A 25,167-nucleotide genomic window follows, 5' to 3' on the forward strand; every position below is an offset into this window, starting at 1 on the left:
AAAAATTAAAGCAGCCTATCAAATATATGTATTTCCCACCATTCAGCCCCTAGTTTACTCATTTATCTACTTATGTATACAAAGATATTGTTGCTGTGTAGCAACCTGCCAGGCAGTGTGCAAAAAGACAGGGATATAATGACAAGTAAGAAAGACACAGCCACATAGAACTTAGAGTTAACTGCATGAAGACTGCCAGTCAGCCAGTCAGGCACAAGGGAAAGCTCTAGGGAGAAAGTAGTGGGGGCCCCTTGGCAGGGGAGTGGGGGAGGATGGAAAGATGACCAGGAGTGAGTCACATGAACAAAGAAGAGAGAAGATGAGATGAAGTATATTCTGAGGAGTTCCTAGTTCACAGTTGCTGTGTTAGTCAGCTTTACGTAACTGTGACCAAAATCTCCCTTGATGGGAGGCAGGTAATTTTTAAAAATCCTCACCCTTAAGGGTTGGAAACTGAAGCCTAGAATTCCTATGGAGGGCAACCTTATCTTAATTAATTTCATCCCCCTTTGGGCCTCATTTTCATTGATGTTTATCATTCACATTTGGTGAGGAAGCAGATCTCTAGCCTCCCCATCATGGCTGGAATGTGCTGGCAACATGGTGGCAAGAAAACTCTTACCTCCTTTCCTGAATTCAGTACTTGTCATGGATCATGTCAATTTTGAGAAGGGAACCCTTGGCACTTTTTGGACCAGTGGCAGGGAACCTTCCTAGTGTTCTGAACATTGACAGAACCCAGGTTCTGTTCAGGGCAAAGCAAGTGGGCACAGAATAACAGGCCACATCTGGTTAAGCATACCCCAAACTGTAACCTGCACCCAACTTCTGTCTCCCCCACAGCACTCTTCCTTCTTAGGATCTTGTCCATTGGCCTTTCTGCTTCATGAGAATGCAATAGTTTTCTGGAAAGACTCAAGAGCCAGGGAGAAAGCAACAGTTTCCTGTGCATTCATATTGTTTGAGACAGGTTGTTGAATTTCCTGTGAGAGATTCTTTTTAGCCTCATCAGGAGTCTTTAGAAAATAAGGTGGGTGGGTGCCAGGACTTTGGCTCAGGGCTCAGAGATCTTGGGACTTGAGACTCACTGGCACTGGGACTTAAAGAGGTAAATGTGGCATACAGGCCTGAGTATCCTGTAAGCTGTCAACTGTGACCAGTAATCCTGTGCCTACCTGGATTCATGTCGCCTTGTCCATTGGCCCCAAATGAATTGTCATGTAAGAGAAAAAAGATGTGACAACCATCTCCACTCACATAGGGTCACCCAGGAGCAGCTGGCAGATCCAGTTTAGTCTTCTTTTGTGTGTGTTGCTCAGGATATAGCAGGACCTTTAGCTAAGCTTCATTCTAATCACTCTTCCTTTATTGAGCCCCAATTATGTTTTTCAAATTAGAAACTACTTGCATTCTCTGTTTTAATCAACATAACAATCCTGAACTTAAGTATCAAGTATCCCAAACACAAGTACTGCTAAATATTCATTGGATCTACATGGTGACAGATAAGTTTGGAAAATGCTGATAGTCTAAACAGTGATACAAATGGTGATTCTCCAAGAAAGGAATCTATGTAGAATTTTCCAAACTTACTTAGTCATAGAGCAACCTGGAGTAACTGGTATTTTGAGGAACATAAATTTGAAGCTTGAGCAGATGGTATAGGAGAGAATCAACAGAAAATACGGCGAACTATGAGGAGTGGTCTAAGAAGCATTTGGACATAGGTAGAGTTTAAGGCATCATGGTTGAACTTTGCCATTGTCTTTGAAAATGGACACTCATAATATACTCGGAATGACCGTTGACTCCTGAAGGTAATTATGGCTTATTCTTAGAAGTGTGGCATTTATATTAAAACTCTTCGAAGAAATCATAGGAGCAAGAAGCATCATCTGTTTTTCACTTCCAGAATGTGGAAGGCTCTTTCCTGATTGCAGCAGCACATGGATCCCAGGACCAAAGCCACTAGGTATATTGACATCCCAGGACCCATACAAATTGCAACCTAACCCTCACTCTGTTTTTCCTTTTCTCCTTTTGATATCATCAAAATATTTCAATCTGTTTTTTTCAGCATTGATACATTGGTTTTTGCAGCATTCATACATCTTTAATACAACTTCCTATTCATCCACCAATGCCTTTAAAGAACTCCCATTTCACATCTTCTTAACTCTCTAGTGATTCAGATCAGATTAAAATCACCATGTGTTTAGGAATTCTGACAGGTCAGTAAGGAAATTTCATAACATATAAAGCAAAGGTAGCCTTAGTTAAACTCAATACTTTCTAAAACCAGGCTTTATTTTGAAAATGATGTAATCAGGAAAGTTATTCATTAAATTATATATGCATGAACATTTGCGGGATGGTGGCAAACACAAGTCTAGAGTAACATCTGACTTATAACTTAAGTTGGACCCTTATTCCACCCTGAGGGGCCTACTGCTGCCCACATTTCACATTTGTGAGAATGAGGCACAAGGAGGTTTAAGTAGGAATTTTAGCTCAGAAACCCTGGTGGCCAGAGTCTTCAGTGTTAAGGAATTCCCAACAAACAAAATGTGTTACCATTGTTAGAGATCGATTGCCATTTCTATGACCAAGGGCTTGATAAGCACACAGCAGTTTCAACTAAAATAGTACATAACCTACTATAAGGCTGCCTTCTTACCAACTCTTCAGGAGATCCTTGGAAACATTTTGCTAAGGACTAAAATTATTATTTACTTTATTTTTTTTCAGTTGTTGATTGACCTTTATTTATTTACTCATATGTGGTGCGAGAATTGAAACCCAGTGCCTCACATATACTAGGCAAGCACTCTACCAATGAGCCATGACCCTAGCCCTGGACAAAAATACTTAATGGAGCCATGTTATTATGAGACTAAAATTTTTTTAAATGAAGTATAAAACTTGAAGTTATTTAAAATGCTTCCAACCCAAGTCATTATTGAAATGCCACAAAAACTAAAATTCTCTTAACTATATTTTACAGATCGACAGCAATTTTCTGGATAAATTTAATTGGAGAAAATCTATGTTATAATCTATGATATAGAAAATCTATGTTATAATAATACTCATTCTTTTATCTCCTGTTACAATTAACATATGGTTAAAACACCATGACAGAGTGTTTTTATTTTAAAACTTTTTTGGTTTGGGGCTCAAGTGGAAAAAGGGTGAACTATTAAAATGACCCAAGGGATATGATTTTTTTTAAAGGCATCAATTTCTGACCACTAAAGGGAAGGGCAAGAAGAAGTTGCCAGAGCAGCTCTGGGAGTCCCAGAGTGCAGAGATGCAGGGACTGAAGGTGCACCAAGCCTCTTGCCCTAACCTGAGCATTTCTTACTTTTTGTGTGCACTTCACTTTACAAAATTCAAAGATAAGAGCAATTCCTCATGGGTGCACTATGTTTTCATGTAAGTAGCATCCCTGACATTTCTTATCTCCTCTCCCCAAATCCCACAAGTTCTCTCTCCATGACATTTAGCTTTAACTAGGAGGAGCTTTGGGGTGGGCAGGCTGCATGGCATGTAGTGGAGCACCCAGCCACTGCTTCAGGCAGGCCTGCCCCTGCCCATTGGCCCACTTCTCCCTTCCCTGCATGTGGGATTATGGAGATGAAGCCATAGGACACTCTGGAGTCTTCAGTGCTTTGCCAGAGTGTCTTCAACAGCTGCAACCCAGCCTCCCCACACACTTCATGGAGGGGCCTGAAGGCCAGAAAAAAGATTCCTCTGGCCAAGGAGACCAGCTCAAAGTGAATCAAGTCTACGCTGGCTCAAGGGAAGAAACTCCATTTACCCTAGGTCAAGAAGAGCAAGTCTCCATTTACATTGATTCACGACAAGTGAATTCTCATCTACACTGGCTCAAGGTGAGTGAGTATCCACAGGAATTGGGAAAGGAGGGCACAGTGGTCCAGGCCTTGGAGAGGATGGTGGCTGGGCTCTGGCCTTTGCCCTGAGGCCTCCTACTTAAAAACAAAAAAACACTGCCATTTTTTAATCTTTGAAACAGCAATTCTATTATACAATTTGTGAAAAACAGAAATTGAAAACAATTTCTCCCAAAGCATGGGAGAAAGGACAAAGAGAGGGGCAGGAGAAGTGTCCCAGGTAAGAGTCTCTATGAGATGTCTTCACAGGTGGGGGCAGAGGAGACTCCTGGTGGATACAGAGGCTCCTGCCTGGAATCCAAGGGGAGAAGCCTGAGCCAGTCGGTGCTCCTCAGGGTCTGCTGGCTGTCCCTTGGTTCTGTGGGCCTTGGCTCAGCATTTCCACTGGAGTCACTCTGTCCCTCACTGCTGACCCAACGAAGCAGGGTACACAGCAGAGCTGACGAAGGCAGGTGGTGATCTTCCTCCTCATCCTCTTGCCACCCCTGATGTGGTCCTGGGATTGCCCTGTGGAGGTACCTCAGGAGGATGAGTTGCTGTCTTCTGCAACCCTTATGGGGTCTGGCCTGCTGGATACAGGGTCATGCTGGGAGATTAGCCTGGGAGGGGGTGGGTTCACATGGAAAAAGTGGAGACAAATGGCAGGCACGCTGGCACTGCCACCACACTTCTGCTGGGTCTTCTTGGCCTCCTCAGGCTGCTACTGCTCACAGGGCAAGGGAAGGGCAGGCTCACTGGAACACTTCTTGGGGTGGACCCTGGGAGGATCCACAGAGCACAGGGGAGGCCCAACCACCCTATGACGCATCAGCAAATTCATGACAACTATAAAACCTAGTGCTGCTGTTGTTTTCTCCACATGAGAGAACAATGTATCAAAATACCCCAATTTAATTATATGGTATTGAGTAAATAATGTATATAACATGTTATATCAGTAATTGACGAGGTGGGGTTGGAGCAACTGCATTTGTACATTATTGAAATCATATTGCTATAGATTTGCATCAGAGAGGCATTTCTTTCTCATGTTGAATGGAACCCCCATGGGAACTTCAAAGAAATACCCAATATGAGAGGTAAGGGAATTAAATGTTTCACTACAACCATGAACTAAATAGTAGGGAAGATAATCATGTAATGAAGCAAGTCACACGGAATCAAAGCTTGTGTTGCCCTTTTTATAGGCACACAAACCACACTGGATCATGGGCCCTGCCCTGATCTCCATATAAGGACACAATGCACGCTGAACCAAGGTTTCTAACTTGATCTTTCTGTAAGGACATAAAATGCACTAAACCATGAGCTTACCCTAGTATTTTATGACACCACCTCAAGTAATTACACCATAATAATTCCATTTCTGAAAAAAAGGTATTAATTCTATGTGTGCAGTTATAACCTAAATATATCTTTGGGGTGATAGGATTTAATCTATAGTATTCCCTATGCCTATTGTTCTGAGAGTTTTTATCAATAAGTGTTGAATTTGTCATCTGATTTTTCTCCATTAATCCATATAATCATATGACTTCCTTGGGTTATCAATAAAGTACATTATATAGGGATATTTATGGCTATATTCTTGATTCATTTTGGTCTGAAAATTTTAGTTTTCTTTTGGCACCATCTGTTTGGTTTAATTATCTATTTTCATATTAGAAACATTATTTCTTTAATGGTCCTTGAACATCTAAATGGTTATGGTCTTGTGGTAGTCCATGCTTTTCCAGAAATTGGTCATTTTCATCTACATTGTAGAGTTTATACATTGTCATTTATTTTACTCCTTATCTTTTTTTCCTTGTGCTAGTTTTAGGTTTATTTCAATCATCATTTTTAATTTATGTAAGTGGAAATTTAGATTATTAAGAAATTTCTTCTTAGCTAATAAGTATTTAATGCTATAAATCTGTCTCTAAGCATATTTTTGTTGCATCCACAAATTTTGATATGTTGTATTTTCATTTTTGTTTAGTTCTAGATATTTTATCAACTTTTTCTTTCAATAGCCACAATGTATCAGAAAGAACTCCAAAAGAGAAACATATACTCTTAATTTACCCATATAGTTGGTATTTTCTTGCTTTCTATGTATCCCTAATACCCAATTTTCCTTCCAGTATCATTTTCTTTCTATCTGAAGGACCAGCAATTATTTTTTTGAACATGTATGCTGGCTCCTAGCTTTTCTTTATATGAAAATATATTTTTGGAGCCGCCGTAGTTCTTGTGCGAGCGGGTTGGCGAGGAATGGAGCCGGTGGGCGGTGGCGGCGACCGCTGCGGCTCCTCCTCCGAAGACCCTCGGAGCACCTTTGTGTTGAGTAACCTAGTGGAGGTGGTGGAGCGTGTGCTCACCTTCCTGCCCGCCAAGGCGTTGCTGCGGGTGGCTGGTGTGTGCCGCTTGTGGAGGGAGTGTGTTCGCAGAGTGTTGCGGACCCATCGAAGTGTGACCTGGATCTCCGCGGGCCTGGCGGAGGCCGGCCACCTGGAGGGGCATTGCTTGGTCTGCGTGGTAGCAGAGGAGCTTGAGAATGTTCATATCTTACCACAGACAGTTCTCTACATGGCTGATTCAGAAACTTTTATTAGTCTAGAAGAGTGTCGTGGCCATAAGAGAGCAAGGAAAAGAACTACTATGGAAACCGCATTGGCACTTGAGAAGCTATTCCCAAAACGATGCCAAGTCCTTGGGATTGTGGCCCCAGGAATTGTAGTAACTCCAATGGGAACAGGTAGCAATCGACCTCAGGGAATAGAAATTGGAGAATCTGGTTTTGCTCTATTGTTTCCTCAAATTGAAGGAATAAAAATACAGCCCTTTCATTTTACTAAAGATCCAAAGAACTTAACACTTGAAAGACATCAACTTACTGAAGTAGGTCTTCTAGATAACCCTGAACTTTGCGTGGTCCTCGTCTTTGGCTATAATTGCTGCAAGGTGGGAGCCAGCAGCGAGTAGTCAGCACTTTCAGTGATATGAATATCATCTTGGCTGGAGGCCAGGTGGACAACCTGTCATCATTTACTTCTGAAAAGAACCCCCTGGATATTGATGCCACAGGCGTGGCTGGACTGTCATTTAGTGGGCACCGAATCCAGAGTGCCACAGTGCTTCTTAATGAGGATGTCAATGATGAGAAGACTGCTGAGGCGGCCATGCAGCGCCTCAAAGCAGCCAACATTCCAGAACAGAATACCATTGGCTTCATGTTTGCATGCGTTGGCAGGGGCTTTCAGTATTATAGAGCCAAAGGGAATGTCGAGGCTGATGCATTTAGGAAGTTTTTTCCTAATGTACCCTTGTTTGGCTTCTTTGGAAATGGAGAAATTGGATGTGACCGGATAGTCACTGGGAACTTTATATTGAGAAAATGTAACGAGGTAAAGGATGATGATCTGTTTCACAGCTATACAACAATAATGGCACTGATTCACCTGGGGTCATCTAAATAAAGCCATCTTTAAAGTGGCTTTTGCAGTATTCAAAGTATTGACTTTCAACTTCTGCCTTTTCCACAAAATGGAAATTTGGGATATGTATATTTCAAAAAAAGAACTTTAGCTCTGTCTGTTCTGTAGCTTTGATAGATGTTCTGAGATCACATTTGGGTAATTTTTAATATATTAGATGAAGGACAACTTTGTACACAACACACACCACGAGTTGAAAGCTTTGCGTTGGGCACAAGCAAAGAAGTTGTGGCTGTGTTCACCTGTCGAAGCTGCTGTATAAGGTGACTTTCAATATAGTCTTCCTGCAAGGAATGATCAAAGGGTGATTCACCAGTGAGATAAAGATTTAAGGCATTCTGCATCTACCTCTTTGTATTGGTAAATGACCTTTTAGCAGAATCTGGAAGATATTTTTTTTCCTCCCTTAATATCAGAGAAAAATGAAATGGGTTGAGAAATTTTTCTGCTTTCCAATTTTACCAGTTTTCCCCCCCAGATACTGTAATAATATAATTACTTTTTTTACTTGTGATAAAAATTTAACTTTGTTTTGATACTCTAAAAGTTGCTCAGTCAGATAAAATTGTTTAGAGACTTTTATAAATAAAACTATTTTCCTTAATAAAAAAAAAAGAAAATATATTTTGCTTTTCTTCCTGAAGAATTTTTTTCTAATTATAAATCTTGCTTTTACTATGCTTTTTCTTCATTCACTTTAAAAATATTATTTCACTTCCTTCTTATTAAAATATTCAGTGATCTAAAAAAAGATCTAAAAATGTATTAAAGGATAAAAGGCCATTTTGATGAAGAAATAGAAATATTTAAAAGAAACCAATCAGAGTTCCTGGAAATGAAAGACACAATGAGAAATTTAAAATTCCCTTGAAAGCATCACCAACAGATTAGATTGCCTAGAAAATAGAACTTCAGCCCTTGAAAAAAGAAATTTAGGGCTGGAAGACAGGGCACACAAACCGACTACACAGTTTTCAATAGCGAGAAAAACTAATAAAGCATAACCAAAAAACACAAGAACTCTGGGACAAAATTGTGAGTCATTGGTATAGAAGAGAATATAGAGATACAGACTAAAGGCATTAAGAACAATTTCACTGTGATAGTAAGAGAAAACTTTCCCTCTATCAGAAATGAGATAGACATTCACATGCAGGATGCATACAAGACCCCAAACAGATCAGAAAAGAAGTTCTCCAAGACACAGTACAATCAAAATGCCTAACATAGTAAATAAGGAAAGAATATTAAAAGTGAGAAGCATCATGTCTCACATAGAGGCAACCAGTAAGTCTCACCTATGACCTCTAAACTCAGATCAAGGAGGACCTGAAATGAGATACTCTAAGCTCTAAAAGAAAACAATTGCCAAACAAGATTGCTATACCCAGCAAAACTCTCTTTCAATTAAATGGAGAAATAAAAATTTTCCATGACAAGAAAAAACTAAAAGAATTCATGACCATCAATCCAGACTACAAAGAATATTCAAAGATAAACTGCACACAGAGGAACTCAAAGACAAATCTCAAAGCTCCAAAATAGATGAAGATCAATAGAAGAGTAATCAACCAAATGAGAATCAAGACAGAATTAAGTGTAATGAAAAATAAAAATGGCAGGAAACCACAATCCCATATTCATAATAATGCTGAATATAAATGGTCTCTCCAATTAAAATATGTAGATTAGCAGAGTGAATCGGAAAAGATCCAACTATAAGTTGTTTGCAAGACACTCACAGGCTGAAGGTAAAGGAATAGAAAAAAAAATTTTATGAAATGGAGTCTGAAAACAAGCAGGGTAACTATTCTCATATTTGACAAAGCATATTTCAAGCAAAAATTAATCAGAAGAGACAAAGAAGGTCACTACATCCTGGTAAAGGGGATATACACCACAATGTCAGTGTACCTATTCATTAAAAAAATTCCTTGATATTAAAACTCAGATACATACCAATACAATAATACTGGGTAATTTCAACAAACTCTTATCAACAATAGACAAGTCATAAAAGCAAAAAATCAATAAAGATATTTCCAACCTTACCAGAAATTATGGCACACACATACCTTAATCCCAGTGGCTCAGGTGGCTGAGGCAGGAGGATTGTGAGTTCAGAGCCAGTCCCAGCAACTTAATCCCCTAGAAACTGAGCAAGACCCTTTTCTAAATAAAATATTTAAAAGGATAGAGATATGGCTCAGTGGTAAAGTACCCCTGGGTTCATTCCCTGGTACAAAAAAAAAGATATTTTCAATCTAAATAACACTATAAATCAAATGGACCTAACAGACACCTACAAATAGACCATATTCTGGGTCATAATGTAAGTCTTAACAAATACAAAAAATTGATATAATCCCATGTCCTATCAGATCAAAAGGAAATGAAACTAGAAAACAACATCAAGAAACATGATAGAAATCACATATATGCATGGAGATTAAAAAATACTCTTAAATGAAGAATGTATCATAGGAAAAATGAGAGAAGAAATCAAGAAATTCTTAGAACCAGGTAAGAACAACGACTCAACATGTCAAAATCCTTGGGACAGTATGAAAGCAGTTCTAAGAGGAAAATTTATAGCATTGAGTACCCACATTAAAAAAAGATCCCAAAGAAATAAGCATATACTTCATGTCAAGGCCTTAGAAAACTAAGAGCAAACTAAGTGCCAAATCAGCAAAAGGCAGAAAATAATAAAGATCAGAATAAAAATTAATGAATTAGAGAATAAAAAATTATATAAGATCAATACAACACAAAGTTGGTTTTTCAAAAGATAACTAAGATTGATAAACACTTAACTAAACTAACCAAAAGAGAGAGCAAGAAGGTACAAATCAACAAAATTAGAGATTAAAAAAAGAGATAGAGCCACAGGTATTTCTGAAATACAATCATTAGAAACTAATTTGAAAACTTATAGTCCAATAAATTAGAAAATCTAGAAGACATGGACAAATTTCTAGACATATATGACCTGCCAAAATTGAACCAGGAAGAAAACCTAAACAGACCAATATCAAATAATGAAACTGAAACAGCAATTAAAAGCCTTCCAACAACAACAACAACAAAAACCCCAGAACTAGTTGGATTTTCAGCAGAGTTATATCAAACCTTTAAAGAAGAGTTAACACCAGTCTTTCACAATTTTATTCCATAAAATTGAAAGGGAGAAAACACTCCCAAATACATTCTATGAAGCCAGTATAAATATGATAGAAAACCAAAGATTAAATATCAAGGAAAGAAAACTATAGACTAATATCCTGATGAATATATATATATATACAAAAAAATCCTTAATAAATTATTAGCAAACCACATTCAAAACTACATCAAGAAGATAATACACCACAATCAAGTGGGCTTCATCTCAATGATGCAAGGTTGTTTCAACATATGCAAATCAATAAATGTAATTCACCGCTTAAACAGAATTAAGGACAAGAATCATATGATCATTTCAATACATACAGAAAAGGCCTTTGATAAAATCAAACCCCCATTCATAATAAAAGCATCAGAGAAATCAGGGATAGAAGGAACTTTCTTCAACATTATAAGGCTAAGTATAAAAAACCCAAACTCCATATAATACTGCATGGAGAAAAACTGAAAGCATTTCCTCTAAAGTCAGGAATGAGATGAGAATGTCCACTCTCACCACTTCTATTCAATATAGTTCTCAAAACTCTAGCCAGTGGAATCAATAAGAGAAGGAAAACAAAGGGATGCAAATAGGAAAAGAAAAGGTCAAACTCTCTCTGCTGTTGACATGTCCCTATAAGTTCCAAAAACTCCATCAGAAGACTGCTAGAGCTGACAAATGAACTCAGTAAAGCAGCATGAAGCAAGATCAACACTCATAAATCAATAGCTTCCCTATACTCTAACAGTGATTCTGCTGAGAAAGAAGTCAGAAAACCCATTCCTTTTACAATACCCTCAAATAAATAAATACTTGGAAATTAATTTAACCAAGGAGGTGAAAGAGCTCTACAAGGAAAATTATAGAAAACTAAAGAAAGAAATTGAAGAAGACCTTAGAAGATGGCAAAATCCCTCATGCTTTTGAATAGGTGGAATTAATATTGTCAACATGGCCATATTACTAAAAGCAATATATGGATTCAATGCAATCCCAACAAAAATACTAATGACATTCTTCACAGAACTAGAAAAAAAAACAGTTGTAAAATTCACTTTCAATAATAAGAGATCCAAAATAGTCAAAACAATCCTGAGCAAGAAGAGTGATGCTGGGGACATCACAATACCCAATCTCAAATCATAGTACAGAGAGCTACAGTAACAAAAGCTGCATGACATTGGCATCAAAATAGACATGAAGAACAATGGCATAGAAGAAAGAGACAAACCCACATGCTTACAGCCATCTGATACTTGACAAAGGTGCCAAAAATAAATGTGGAGAAAAGATAGCCTTTTAAACAAATGGTGCAGGGAAAACTGGATATCTAATGTAGAAGAATGAAATTAGATCCTCATCTCTCACCCTGCACAGAAGTCAAATCAAAACGGATCAAAGACTTGGGAATTAGACCCGCAATCTTGCAATGGCTAGAAGAAAACATAGAGTCAACACTCCATCATATAGGTGCAGGCCCTCAACCAGACCCCTAAAGCTCAAGATATAAAACCAAGAATCAACAAGTAGGATGCCACAAAATTAAAAAGCTTCTGAACAGGAAAGGAAACTATTAGGAATGTAGAGAGAGAACCCACAGAATGGGGGAAAATCTTTGCCTACTGCCTCTTTGACAGGGAATTAATATACAGAATATAAGAACTCAAACAACTCACCCCTCAAAAAAAACCCACAAAGATTCCAATCAATAATGGCCAAAAACTATACAGACATTTCTCAAAAGAACAATCACAAATTGCTAACAAATATATGAAAAAATGTTCAACATCTCTAGAAATCAGGGAAATGCAAATCAAACCAACACTAAGCTTTCATCTCATTTAGGCATGAGGCAGGTCAACCATTTATATGTGATGATTAGATGAGCTCAAATAAAACCAGAATGGCAATTATCAAGATTACAAATAATAATAAATGCTGATGAGGATGTGGGGAAAAGGTACACTCATACATTGTTGGTGGGATTGTAAATTAGGGCAGCCACTCTGGAAAGCAGTATGGAGATCCCTTTTAAAAATAGGAATAAAGCCACCCTATGACCCAGCTATCCTACTCCATTGTGTTTATCCAGAAGAACTAAAATCAGCATACTATAGCAATAGAGCCACTTCCATGTTTTTAGCAACATAATTCACAACAGTCAAATTATGGAACCAGCCCAGTTGCCTAATGGATCAAGAAAATATTACACAGACACACACACACACACACACACACACACACACACACACACACATACACAATGGAGTTTTACTCAGCCATAAAGAAGAATGAAATTATGGTGTTTGCTCGCAAATGAATGGCAGTGGAGAATATAATAATCAGAATAAGCCAGACTTAGAAAATCAAGGCTCTAATGTTTTATATGTAGATACTAGAACAAAATAAAGGAAAAAAGGTAGTGGATAGGTACTAAATAAATTCATAGGGAAGATCAGTAGAGTAGGTGGCAAATGAGAAGGAGAGAGGAAGGATGGGAAAGGGGAGGAAATATGGAAAAATTAACAAAATCATGTTTATGGATACATAAATGTTGCAAAGGGAAATTCACCTTTACGTATATATAGAAAGTACCTATCAAAAATAAATAAATATAGAAGCAAAAGGAAGATCAATAGAGTAAGGAAGGAGAATAGGGGAGGGAGGAGGAGAGGGCAAGGGGGCATGGGGATTGAAATCAAATTCCATGTATGTATGAACCCAACTTATGTATAACTATAGTACTCTCATTAAAAAAAAAAAAAGAAAATCAGCTAAGGCTTTTAAAATTCTCATTTAAGGAAATGAATCACTGCAGGCTGATGCGAAACTTTGATACAACAATAGCACACAAAAACCAAACAACAACAACAAAAAAACAGCAACTGCATGTTGAAGTGTGTGCGACATCTAATGCAACCTCATGTTTTGTCTTCCCTTGTGGTCTTTTTTCTACTTTTACACAGCCTGTGAGAAACATCAGTAGTTAGTCAAAGTGATGACATCAGTCTCAGCAAGACAGCTGGAGAAATTATATGATAAGATGGGAATGACAGCATCATGCCATCAATTGACCCAAGTAACATCAGATTATTTACCTGCTCCAAACAAGGTACCTTATCTACCTTGAGGCCACCCAGGCCCTGCCACCTGGAGTCAATGCTGGCTGCTTTGAATGAAGTGAGGCAAGTTCTGGGAGGGCCAGTTCACACAAACACCAACAGATTAGAGATCTCCCCTCCTGACCTACCTTGGTACTTTTGAATCCCTCATCCTGAGGATGGCCATCAGTCCTTGAACAGCAATCAGGCAGCAGCTGGGCATGTCCAACCATTGAAGACAAAGTCCTCTTTACTTCAGACCAGAGTGTACCAAGTTTAGAGGTCAGCAACTGTTTTAGGCATGAGGCAGGTCAACCATTTATATGTGATGTTTAGATGAGCTCAAATAAAACCACAATTATACTTCTCTAACTAGCACAGGGGCAGGAAAGATAGCAGGTCCCCACCCTGGCCTTTCCTGTTTCTTCAGAAGTCATGGGAATGAGTTTGCAATTGAGTCATATGTCTTTGTTGGCCTACTCCTCTTTCAGGCCCTAAAACCACAAGCAAAAAAGAGAGGAGACACTCACAGGGTAGTTCTCAGGGAGAAGAAAAAAGATTTACCTGGTAGTAAGAGAAAGTGTTCAGCACACACGGAATCAATCAGGCTGGGTTCAGTGGGTCTGAGGTAGAACTTGAGCATTTTGGGGAAGGTCTTTTTTCTCCAGGTGATGCTCTTATCAGGAAACTGTGCATCCACAGGTGCAGTAGAAAGCATAAAACAGGGGTCCTCCAAGACACCCCAGGACCAGCAACATCAGCATCATGGGGAATGCATTAGAAATGCATAGGCCTGGCCTCACAGAGACAGAAGCAGGAATTCTGGGGTTAGTTGCAGCAACCCAGCCCTCCAGGAGACTCCAAAGCCTGCCCAAGTGTGAGGAGAACTAGAGGACCTCAGGCAGGAGCTCTGGGTCTGGATCTGCCTCTGGATCCAGTTATTCAATAGCTCTGTGATGAGGGGCAAATCATCAAACTCCTCTGGCCCTCATCAGCTTCTCCCATAAAAAGAAGAGGAAAGATTCAATGAACTCAAAACTGACTTAGGACATTAAAATTTCATCATCTAAGAAAGTTTTTATAGTGTACTTCAAAAGCATTTTTTATATAACAGAACTAGAACATAATCACTATAGCAAACTCCAAAAATATAGAAAAAATATATACAAGAAAATAGAGGTCAACGAAGATTTCTCCACCCAGAGTTAATTCTATTACCATTTGATATTATTTAAATCATCTGGATTATTGTTTACCTGATAACTTTTCATGTTTATGCCATAATTTATGTGGCCTTTCCCCTATATTGAATGTTTTGGCTTTTTCTCACTTCTTGATATTGTTTTGATTAACATTACCATTTTCTCTGCATTTGTCTATTTAAATTCTTACCTCAAGACCTGCTTAAGAAAATCCTAGAAATAGAATCATTGGATTAGTACACATGAATGTTTTTGAGTCTGGGATTTTTGTTATTGTTGTTGTTGTTGTCACAGTGCTGGGGACTGGATCCCAGAGTCTCATGCACCCAGGCAAGCACAATACCATGGAGCTACATCTTCAGCCATTTTTTTTTTACTTTTTTAAAATTTTGTACATGATGTGGAGTTTCACTGGTCATGTATTCATATATGGACATAGGAAATTCTATCTGATTCATTCTACTGCCTTTCCTATTCCCATCCCCCCCTCCCATCATTCCCCTTTGTCTAATCCAATAAACTTCTTTTCCCCATCTTTATTGTGTGTTGGCATCCGCATATCAGAGAGAATATTCAGCCTTTGGGTTTTTGCATTGCCAGCCCTTTTAAAAATTTTTATTTTAAAACAGGGTCTCATTAAGTTTCCCAGGGTAGCCTTGAACTTGCAATTCTCCTGTCTCAGCCTCCCAAGTAGCTGGAATTACAGGTGTAAGCCAAGAGTGTTTTGATACATCACCAACTTTATTTTTCCCCCAAACACAACCCAATTCACACAAACACCAACAGATTAGGGACCTCCACTCCAGACCCCCCTCTCTAGCATGAGTGATATTGATTTTCATTTCATATGCTGGTAAGAGTCAGGAGAAGCCTCAGTAGCAGGGTGGTGGTTGTCGTCAGGAAAATAGCTGGGGATGTCAACTCCTAAGAGAGATTCAGACTCAAGACAGAGCCATGTATTGGGCCTGGGAGCCCAAAGACTGGTTAGAGTAGTAAGAGAGACTGTCCAGGGACTGAGGATTGCATTTTTAATAAGCTCTCCTTAAAATGTAGCATGGGTATGTCCTTGGGATCTATGGAAGAACTGTAGACTGGTGGTCTATCGTCTTCTCTAGATCTTGTTACTAAGAAGGCAGATGGTTTGACCCCTGGAGGACCAGAGCTGGGCCTGTCTGAAGGTAGGTGGGGAGAAACCGGGAAGTAGATGAACTCCTAAGGTCCCCTGTTGCTTAGGATGCTAGGTTAATTTAGTCAGAGCTGGGGGACGAGGGAGTCCTCCTCCTCCTGCCATCCCAGGTACACCGGCACCCAACAGGGCTTCTCATCCGGGATCTTCTTGCCCATTGACCTTTCCTTCTTGTCTTTGTCTGACAACGTTTCATTTCCTTCTTGTTACCTGGTTCCTTCCTGGACCCAGGATCATAGAGAAAAAGGAGAATAATGACTAGAATCCTGACCTTTATTCATATGTGGCGGTGGGGAGAAGGAAAGGGAAGTGGTGACCTTATTTTATCATTTATTTATAGCCTCCCCTGTTTCCCACAAGGGTATGGGGAGGATCCCCTTTTTGGAAATCAGTTCACAAAGCAGCAGCCCTGCTAGTTATCAGGCCAGCAGTAGGAGAAAGAATCATTCTGGCATTTGTCTGTTGCATATTTTTAAATGTGAGCATTATTGGGATGAGAGACAGTTTTAGACTGGTGGACAAAGGCATAGCTTTATGGTTTACCCATAAGAATTGAAAATAAGTGCTCAATAAAACTTGTACCACAGTGTTATTAGCTGCACTATCCATAATAGCCACAAAGTGAAAACAATCCAAATGCCTATCAACAGATGAATAGATCAACAAATTGTGGTATACCTATAGTGGGCAGTTATTTGTTGCAATAAAGAGGAATGAGGTCCTGATGTATGCTAGAACATGAAAGATCCTGGAAAACATTATTCAGAGGGAAAGAAGGCAGACAGAAGGCGCTAGATTGTATAATTTCCTTTATGTGAGATTTTTGGAAAAGAAAATTTACAGAGAGTGAAAGCCCACAGGTGGATGCCCAGGGATGCAGGGAGGAGGACTGGGGGAGTGACTGCTGATGAGCACAGGGTTCATTTTGGAGTGATGAAAAGTTCTGGAACTACATAGTAGTCATGTTGCAGAAAATTGTCAATAGACTGAATGCCACTGAATTATACTCTTTAACATGGTTAAAATGATAAACTTTATGTTATTAGTATCTTACCACCACAAAAATTTAAAGACAATTTTTTTCTCAGGGGTGGGGGACATAGACATTGTTGTTCCTATGTTCTATCATGTGCCAACTGTGTGACCTTAGAGAAGTTACTTAAACTCTCAGTTCTCTTTTCCTCATCTGTAAAATGGAGATGATTATAACAGTACCTACCTCGTAGGGTTATAAATTTTCAGTGAGTTGAAATAGGCAAAGAGCACAGTGCCTCTAGTAAACATGCTGTAGAGACTTGTATTTGGCAATGTCTGCAGACCTTCCACTGTGATCACAGCAGGGATTGAGGGTGGGACAGTTGTACTGGCATCTAGTGAGTAGTGGCAAGGGCTGCCACTGAACACCTTAGGATGCACAAGGCAGCCCTCACAACAAAGAATTGCCCAGCCCCAAATGTCAGAAGTTTCAAGGAGAATCCCTGATTTAAACATGTCATGTAGGGAGATGTGCTTCGTCTCATGAATGTATAGATGAAAATAGGTCAGATGGAAAATTCTGTTAGGAAAAAACTGTCATCAAAAGTACTCACTGTCTGCTGTGTCTAGAGAATGCATTCAAAAATGTAGAAGATGTAAAGGGAGCCAAGGAGCCTTCCTTGGGTACCTAGATAAAGAAGGGCTCTGTGTAAGCATGCTCTCCAAGAAGGAAGTTTCCAACAAGAGGCTGTTGTTATAATTTTCCTTTAGTAAGAGGGTGACCTGAGGCCATCCACACTATTCACAATCATGCTTGTTCCAATGGAACACTCCAGTCCCTTAGAGAAGGATCTTAAGGGAGCAGTGTGTGGTTCCTTCACATGTCTGAATGGTCTTGTGTGTGAGTCAATCCCATTGAACAAATATCTGAAAAAGAAATCACTGTCACAAATATGAATAAAAATTATTCATTATAAATAAAGACATGAACATAAAATAAATATTAAAATTTGTATTCAACCCTGGAATTTTATGAGCAGATGGGGAGGGCTGAGTGGATTCAGTGGTGCTGTGCAGCTGTGTGTTAGGTGGACTGGAATGATAACCGGGGTCTGAGTTATTATGGGGTAAGAAAGGTAAAAGGGAGGTAGACGTGACCGCTCAGTTTTCAAATACCTACAGTTTATCAGATTCTGAAACTGTATATTCATGAGATTAGCCTAGTTGAGATTGCAGAATTTGTTCCTACCCAACATGGTTGGCTGGCCAGCCATCCAAAGGTTTCTCTCTTGGTTTGCTAGCAGTGAAGGTTTGGAAAAGAATCCTTATTTCTTGTCTCCAGCTTTTTACTATTAGGCCACGCATTAAAAAACTTGCAAATGTATGTCAAGCCTCTGTCAGAGACAGTTGTTCTTGGGGAGTGGACACTGGGAAAGAGAAAAAAGGGGTCTGGTGGAGCCCGTCGGGAAGGCAGACCCCTGGAGGTTCAGGACCTTAGAAGCTGAGGCACGGGGAGGCCAAGATGGTGGGTGGGACACCCCATGCCATCAGACACCTTGGTCTGCCATCCTCCACAGCTCTGGCTTCTTGGATGCATAAGGGTTTTCCAGCACCTTATATTTATCCAGTGTCTGCCATGGCAAGGGCTTTTATTTGACATTGTTGCCTAATCAGGGGAAACAAAGGCAGATGAGGCACAGGCATGACACAAAGGGCTCTCAGTGTGACAAGGGAAAAGACCAGTTATAAATCACTGCCACATGAGACATGGACAGCACAATCAGAAAAAAAAAAGGATACATTTTTTCTCTAACTATGGGATTTCAAAGGACCATTTTTCCTCCAGTGGAGGAATTTGGAAAAGTCCCGTTGGAGAAGAAGGCACTTGAATTAGAATGTGAATATTGGTGAAAATGTAGACATGTTGAAATGATCCTGGAATATTCTAAAGGACAGAGCAAGCTTCCAGGGTAAGAAGTTGAGCATATCAGAAAAGAGATTTTGTTGGAATTGTGTAAGGAAATAAGATGAGCTAGATATATTGGAACCAGATCATGAAAACCCTGCAATGCAGGATGCCTTTAATCCACAGAGAAGCCCTGGAATTTTATGAGCAGATGGGGAGGGCTGAGTGGATTCAGTGGTGCTGTGCAGCTGTGTGTTAGGTGGACTGGAATGATAACCAGGGTCTGAGTTTTTATGGGGTAAGAAAGGTAAAAGGGAAGTAGAAGTGACCGCTATTTTACATGAAGCCTCTGGCAGGGTGTGGTGACAGGACGTGGCAGGCAGCACATCGCTAAGCTCAGGTAGCCAGGCACAGTGTTTAGGAGCTTGGATGCTGGATACAAATGCCTGGTCTTCTAGTCCTGGCTCTGTCACTGCATATCTTTGACAGATTACTTTTTTGTTTTACCTCTCAATGCCTCAATCTCTTCATTCATCAAATGGGGATAAAAATCTTACTCCTCATATCCATGTGCCAAAGATTAAATGAGTAAGTATGTGTAATACATTGTAAGCATCATCTGGCACAGCCGGAGTTATGCTCAATATAAAAAAGTGGCTCTTATTATTATTGAAGGTAACAGAATGGGAGAATGAACTTCTGAACCCAGTAAAAATGATGGTGAAATATGGAAGTAGAGAATTACACAAGGAAAGGATCACTGTTTTGTGATCCTTCCACAAGGCTACTTGGGGAACTCTGCTGACACGTGGGACCACGTCTCATTAGAGGGCAGGATGAAATTTGTGGACTGTCCATCTCCATAATGATTCAGACATCTGCATTCTTCTGACTTTCTAAGTTTCCAAAGTTCTGATTTTGCTGTCTGGCATGAGCAGGGTTAAAGTTCACCAATCAATCAGGAATACACTCAAGACATGACAATTTCCTCACTTCTAGTAACAATGAGCCCCAGAACCAACAACTATGGTCTCACAGGAGGCCATCAAATAGATTATCCTTTTAAGAGCATACAGGAATTTTGGAGAGACTGTGACACCAACAGACTGAGCATTGAGGTTGTTTTATTCAAAAGAAAAACAACTGTGATGTTTTGGTTTTAGTTAAGGAATATTTTCATATCTGTGTGTGTTTGGAGGAGGTTGTGGGAAGGAGGATAGAGGAGAAATAAGGGGGCATCCTACAAGCAACACATCTTGCCTCTTATTTTTTTTTAACTTTGATTATAGAACTCAGAGCTGAAATGCTCTGCTCTTCTTCCATATTCCAGTCAGTGCTCAGATTGTTCCAATTTAATGCATGCATAAGAATAAAGATGAAGCTCTCAAGGGCTGGGGTAGATTTGGCAAAAAGAGATGAGGTTTTATCCCTGTAAGATTAAACAATCATCAGGGTTAAAGGTTTAATCTGCTGCAGTTCAGCCCAGGATGGGGTTCAGAGAACCAGAATAATTGGATACAGCCTCAGACTTTGAACATCAGAGCTAGTTGGGGTGATGTGTGTGTGAGAGAGAGAGCAAGGGGGTGGGGGGTGGGGGGATGTGCTATTAAGTAGGAGAGGTCTCTCTTTTGCAATGTGCTGGGGCAGGAGGAGTAAAGCCACCTGCCCCTGCCTCCTGGATCCTCAGTGCTAACTGGATGCCACTTCTGGGGGTTGCTGTACACGTGAATGTGTGCTATTGTTCCAGGCACATGCTGGCCTTAAGACATAGTACAAAACAGGCCTGTCCTTAATCAGAAGCAGAGCCCCCTCCATCACTCAAACTGGCCCTTCCAGGTCACATGCCAGAGGCCTCTGCAGACAGGACGCAGATGCCTCAAATCTGCTGCCTAACATTAGCCACAGTTGGAAGACCCTGACAGCACAGAGCTTCCCAGGCTCTGCAGGGGAAACTAGGAAGATCTGAGATCCAGGCACTATGTTCTCTCAGGAACTGTGGCTGGAAAATGAGAAAAAGTGCACTGTGGTTCGGAAGTCTAAGCAAGGCAGGAAGTGCCAAGAGCTGCTGGCCGTGGCATTGGGGGTGATCGTGGGAGTCAAAGGCAGCTGGCTTTGGCCCCCTCTCAAACTCTTTGCCTGTTCACAGATCTCCTCCCTGGTTCGAAGGGCTGTCCTCACACACAACGACAACCACTTCAACTATGATAAGACACACAAATTCAAGGTAAGACGCTGCATCCTTCCTTTGTCACACCTGAGCAGGTAGGGAGGGTCCGTTTGTGGTTTCCATCTGGTCCGGGGTGGTCCTGTCAGGAGACAGAAAATTCCTTTGTTTCTCACTTTGAGCTTCCTACTTAATACTGTTGCCTTGTATTGAATCCAACCGGAGGCCCCAGAAAGCAGCTTGCTGGGTGCTTCTGCCTAGAAACACCTATCTGTGTATTGACTTAGTTCCTGATAATCAGATCCATTTCCCTTCCCGTGTCCAGTGAAAGAAAAACAGAGCATGCCCACTCTGTGCTTAGAGATGTTCTGGTGGAAGCTGAGCTGTACTTTTCCACTCTGAGTAGCGGTAAAGAAACTTGCTGTCTTTGAGCAAGTGAAAACAGTTGCCATTTCACATTTTGGGTTTTGTCCTTTGTTTTCAGCAGTGCTACCTCCCTCTGTTTCTGTGTAGCCAGCTGTGAAAGGAAATGATGAGGAGAGATATCAGCCAGTTGCTTTGTGTATGCTCTGGGTGCAAGGCTACCCTCCTCGCCTAGCCAAGCTGGGTCCTGCTGCCCAGACCAAACAAAGATAGGGAAGCCTCTGAAGTGGACTTTCCCACGTGTATTTATAAAACAAGAATGACTGTCTTCTCCATTTTAGATCAGCACTTGTAACTATGACCTGCTCTAGGAAAATTATGGCCTATTTCTTTTACTGTGTTGTCCCAAAAGGGCAGGTAGGGAATCTGATGCCACATTGTCTGGCTTGACATGCTGCTGAGAGACAAGAGAGAATTAGAAATTTACCCCAGCAGAAAGGCTGACAACCGAGAAGACTGGAGAGATTGGAGAGGAAGCATTCAGGTAGAAGAGAACAGGAACGAGAAAGAAAATATGAATTGCTTTCTTTTTTAAACTCAGTTCCTTTAGGGCCGGTAAACCCTAGTGACTGTTGGGACTAGATAACCCTTGGTCAGAGGTGACGGGGAAACAGATTTTCTGCTCTTGCTTGCCAATCCTCCACCAGAACCAACATGCGTCTATGAGATAATAGACATTCGTGTGAGTTTGGTGTGTCTCCCTGCTTCTGTTTTTAGAAGTCAAATGGCTCAGGCATTTGTATGCTATCATTCAACTGAGGAATGGAATTATTCAGCCCTACATATCTAGCATTAGGGTGAAGAATTGCATTATATAGGTTTTGTTCCATGCCGAGGCTCTTACTAGTTCCCCAACACCAAACAGTGACTGATCTAATTTGGAGCATAGAAAGTCTATGGTTTGTTTTTTTCTCCTTCCTGTTTTCTATTTTAACCTTCATTATTTTTCTGCCTTAAGAACGTGTTTTTCTGACTTTTGGCAGAAATCCCTGGCTTGGGGTATCCTGTGGATATGCTACCATGGAAGAAAGAGTGGATCTTCTTGGACTTATAAATACTTTTCCTTCCTCTCAAAAATTCCAATTATATTGGCTTTAAGATACTATTGGAATTATGTGCCCTACCATAATGTCTTTATGGACTAGCTTCTCCATGTATATACTGTGTCTGAGCTAATGTTAAAAATAAAAAAAAAATTAAATTAAAAAAACATACACACGTGTATTTAGTTGATTGATAGGCTTCAAAGCAACGTCAGTCAGTCTTTTCAATCTTAGGACTCTGAGTGGAAATTTACTATTCATACATTTTAAAACAAAAAGACAGTGCATTTTATTTCTTAAATAGTACTGTTGCTACCTGAAATGTTCAATATCAGTGAAAAACACCAGTTTCAAAAATGTTCACTTAAAAACTCAGAATCTATTCTGTGTGGCCTCTTCTAATTTTCAGCTATTGAGACAAAGAAAGGCAGAGAAGAGACAATATGTTGAGAGGGGTACAAAAGCCAGACAGCAGCCTTCTCTCATGTGTTTTAAATAGACATCTTTGAAACTTAACAGACCCCAGACTAGTGGCAGCAGTTGATTGTGGCTTTCAATAGTACTGTTTGTGCCACTGACCTTAAGAGTGAGTGACCAGGGCTGGAGGAGGCATTCCCTCTGTCCTTCCTTGCCCCTTGCCCTCCCGGCATCCCCAAAGAAGTGTAAGTGGAAACTTTGCATGGACTTTGGAAGAACATTCCAAAAGCGGTTCTATGCTATAAATACAACAGTGGGCTTTTAGTCAAAAGCCACTAACTGAGAAAGAAATTTCTTATCAAAGTCTCCACTCTCTGCTTGGAATTTCTGTTTTAAACCTTAATTTTACACTAGCTGTTTCTTTATGTTGACTTCTAATAGATTTTATTCTGAAAATTTCTTGATTTATAATTTACGTTCTTATTTGAGGATATTGGGTACAGGGCATAGAGTAAGTGTTCAATAAAAATAATAAATAATCACATTTTCATGTTTATCGATCCTTTCCGGACTCCTCTGAGATTTGCAACTGCCAGTAGAATTGATTCCTCACCCCATAACAAGACTTTTTTGCCCCTGTCAGGCCTGTTCCATATAAATTCCTCTTTCTTACTCTATCCAGGAACTTTGTCAAGAGGAATGAACAGAAGCCCCAACAAACTGGGAATCTGTGCTCCATCCTATCAGAAAGCTCCCAGCCACTGTCCCTGACTACACACACATATCTACTGTGCCTGTTTTCAAGCAAACAGAAAAACCCAGAATAGAGTCAGAACTAAAACTTTTGGAATCAAATTACAGTGATGCCTCACATCATGCAATGATTATGTACTTTTTCAACCTTGTAGGCTGATGCAATTCTTGCTCATTTAAAGCTGGAATTTTCTAATGTTATTCACACCTATTTGGCATGAAGAGGTATTTATTTAAAGAATGGCAAAAATAACAGACTCCACCCTAAAATGAAAATTATTTATCAAGAGAAAATCACTGTAATTTAACTCAGTTTATGTTTTTAATTAAATGTAACTTTTAAAATTCTATTTCTTATTGATGCATTATAATTATACACAATAGTGGGATTCATTAAGCCCTATTCATACAAGCACATAACATCATTTGCTCAGTCATTTCCTAGTACCTTCCCTTTTCCTCTTCCTCCCTGCCCCGATCTTCTTGCTGTACTCTACCTATCCCCCTTCTATTATTATTATTATTATTATTATTATTATTATTATTATTATTATTACTTTTATTATTATTTTGGTACTAGGAACTGAACCCAGGGGTGCTTAACCACTGAACCATATCTGCATCCCCTTTTAAATTTAGAGACAGGGTCTTGCAGAGTTGCTTAGGTTTGCTAAGGCTGGCTTTGAACTTATCCTTCTGCCTCAGCCTCCCAAGCCGCTGGGATGACAAGCATGTGCCACTGCACCTGGTCTATTATTTTGTTTAAATTGGTGTGTTATAATTATATAAGCACGGCATATTTGTATGGACTTAGCTCATTTGATGTTATGTAGTTGACTGGAAGAGGCACTCACATGTAACTGGCATAATCTTTCTTCTTTTTTTTTTTTGTGATGCTGGGGATCAAACCCAGGCCCTTACATATGCTTGACAAGTGCTCTACCACTGAACCACACCCCCAGCACTCCAGAATAGTTTCTCCAATAACACTTTGTGGCTGAATTCTAAAACTCAAACCCCAGAACCCCCAGTATCTGGATGGCCATCCTGCCCTCCCATATTTAAAACGTGGCGAGGTTGTCATAGGTAGCTTTAGCACTCCTGGCCACAATATGATCTTTGGCAAAGAACTTGGTTCCCTTGACCTCAACTTCCTCATCTGTGAAATGGGAATGTTGTGAGTTTTAAGGAATACCTCTAAAGAACTTTTGATCTCCTGGTCCTTGTAGTAAGTATTCATTTGTTGTTAACCTCTATCATTATTTTATCATTCTTCTATTTGTGTCTCTCAATTGTGCCTTTTGTTTAGTTTTTCCTGTCTCTGTATTTCTCACTCTTTACCCTCATACCCCTCTTTATTCATCATCTCTTTCTTCCTTTCTTGCAAAAAGATGTAATAGAAAATGAAATAAACTCTGATGATTTCTTTGAATGTATT

General features: G+C 39.8%; 1 protein-coding gene and 1 pseudogene across 8 annotated transcripts in view; both read left to right on the plus strand.

The window, feature by feature from the left end:
- The window catches only part of LOC143389277 (beta-chimaerin), a 103,952-nt gene that overhangs the window by 48,837 nt on the left and 29,948 nt on the right, over window positions 1-25,167 (plus strand). For 5 of the 8 annotated variants that reach the window (XM_076842435.1, XM_076842438.1, XM_076842440.1 and 2 more), the window contains exon 1: window positions 20,908-21,153. In XM_076842435.1, the coding sequence (XP_076698550.1) occupies window positions 20,908-21,153 (246 nt within the window). Of the gene's footprint in view, window positions 1-20,907; window positions 21,154-25,167 lie in introns of those variants that run through there. The other 3 variants (XM_076842437.1, XM_076842442.1, XM_076842436.1) reach the window with 2 other exon arrangements.
- On the plus strand, window positions 6,171-7,775 carry LOC143388270 (F-box only protein 22 pseudogene; annotated as a pseudogene).

This window comes from Callospermophilus lateralis, unplaced genomic scaffold (assembly GCF_048772815.1).
Source record: "Callospermophilus lateralis isolate mCalLat2 unplaced genomic scaffold, mCalLat2.hap1 Scaffold_530, whole genome shotgun sequence".
Taxonomy (NCBI): domain Eukaryota; kingdom Metazoa; phylum Chordata; class Mammalia; order Rodentia; family Sciuridae; genus Callospermophilus; species Callospermophilus lateralis.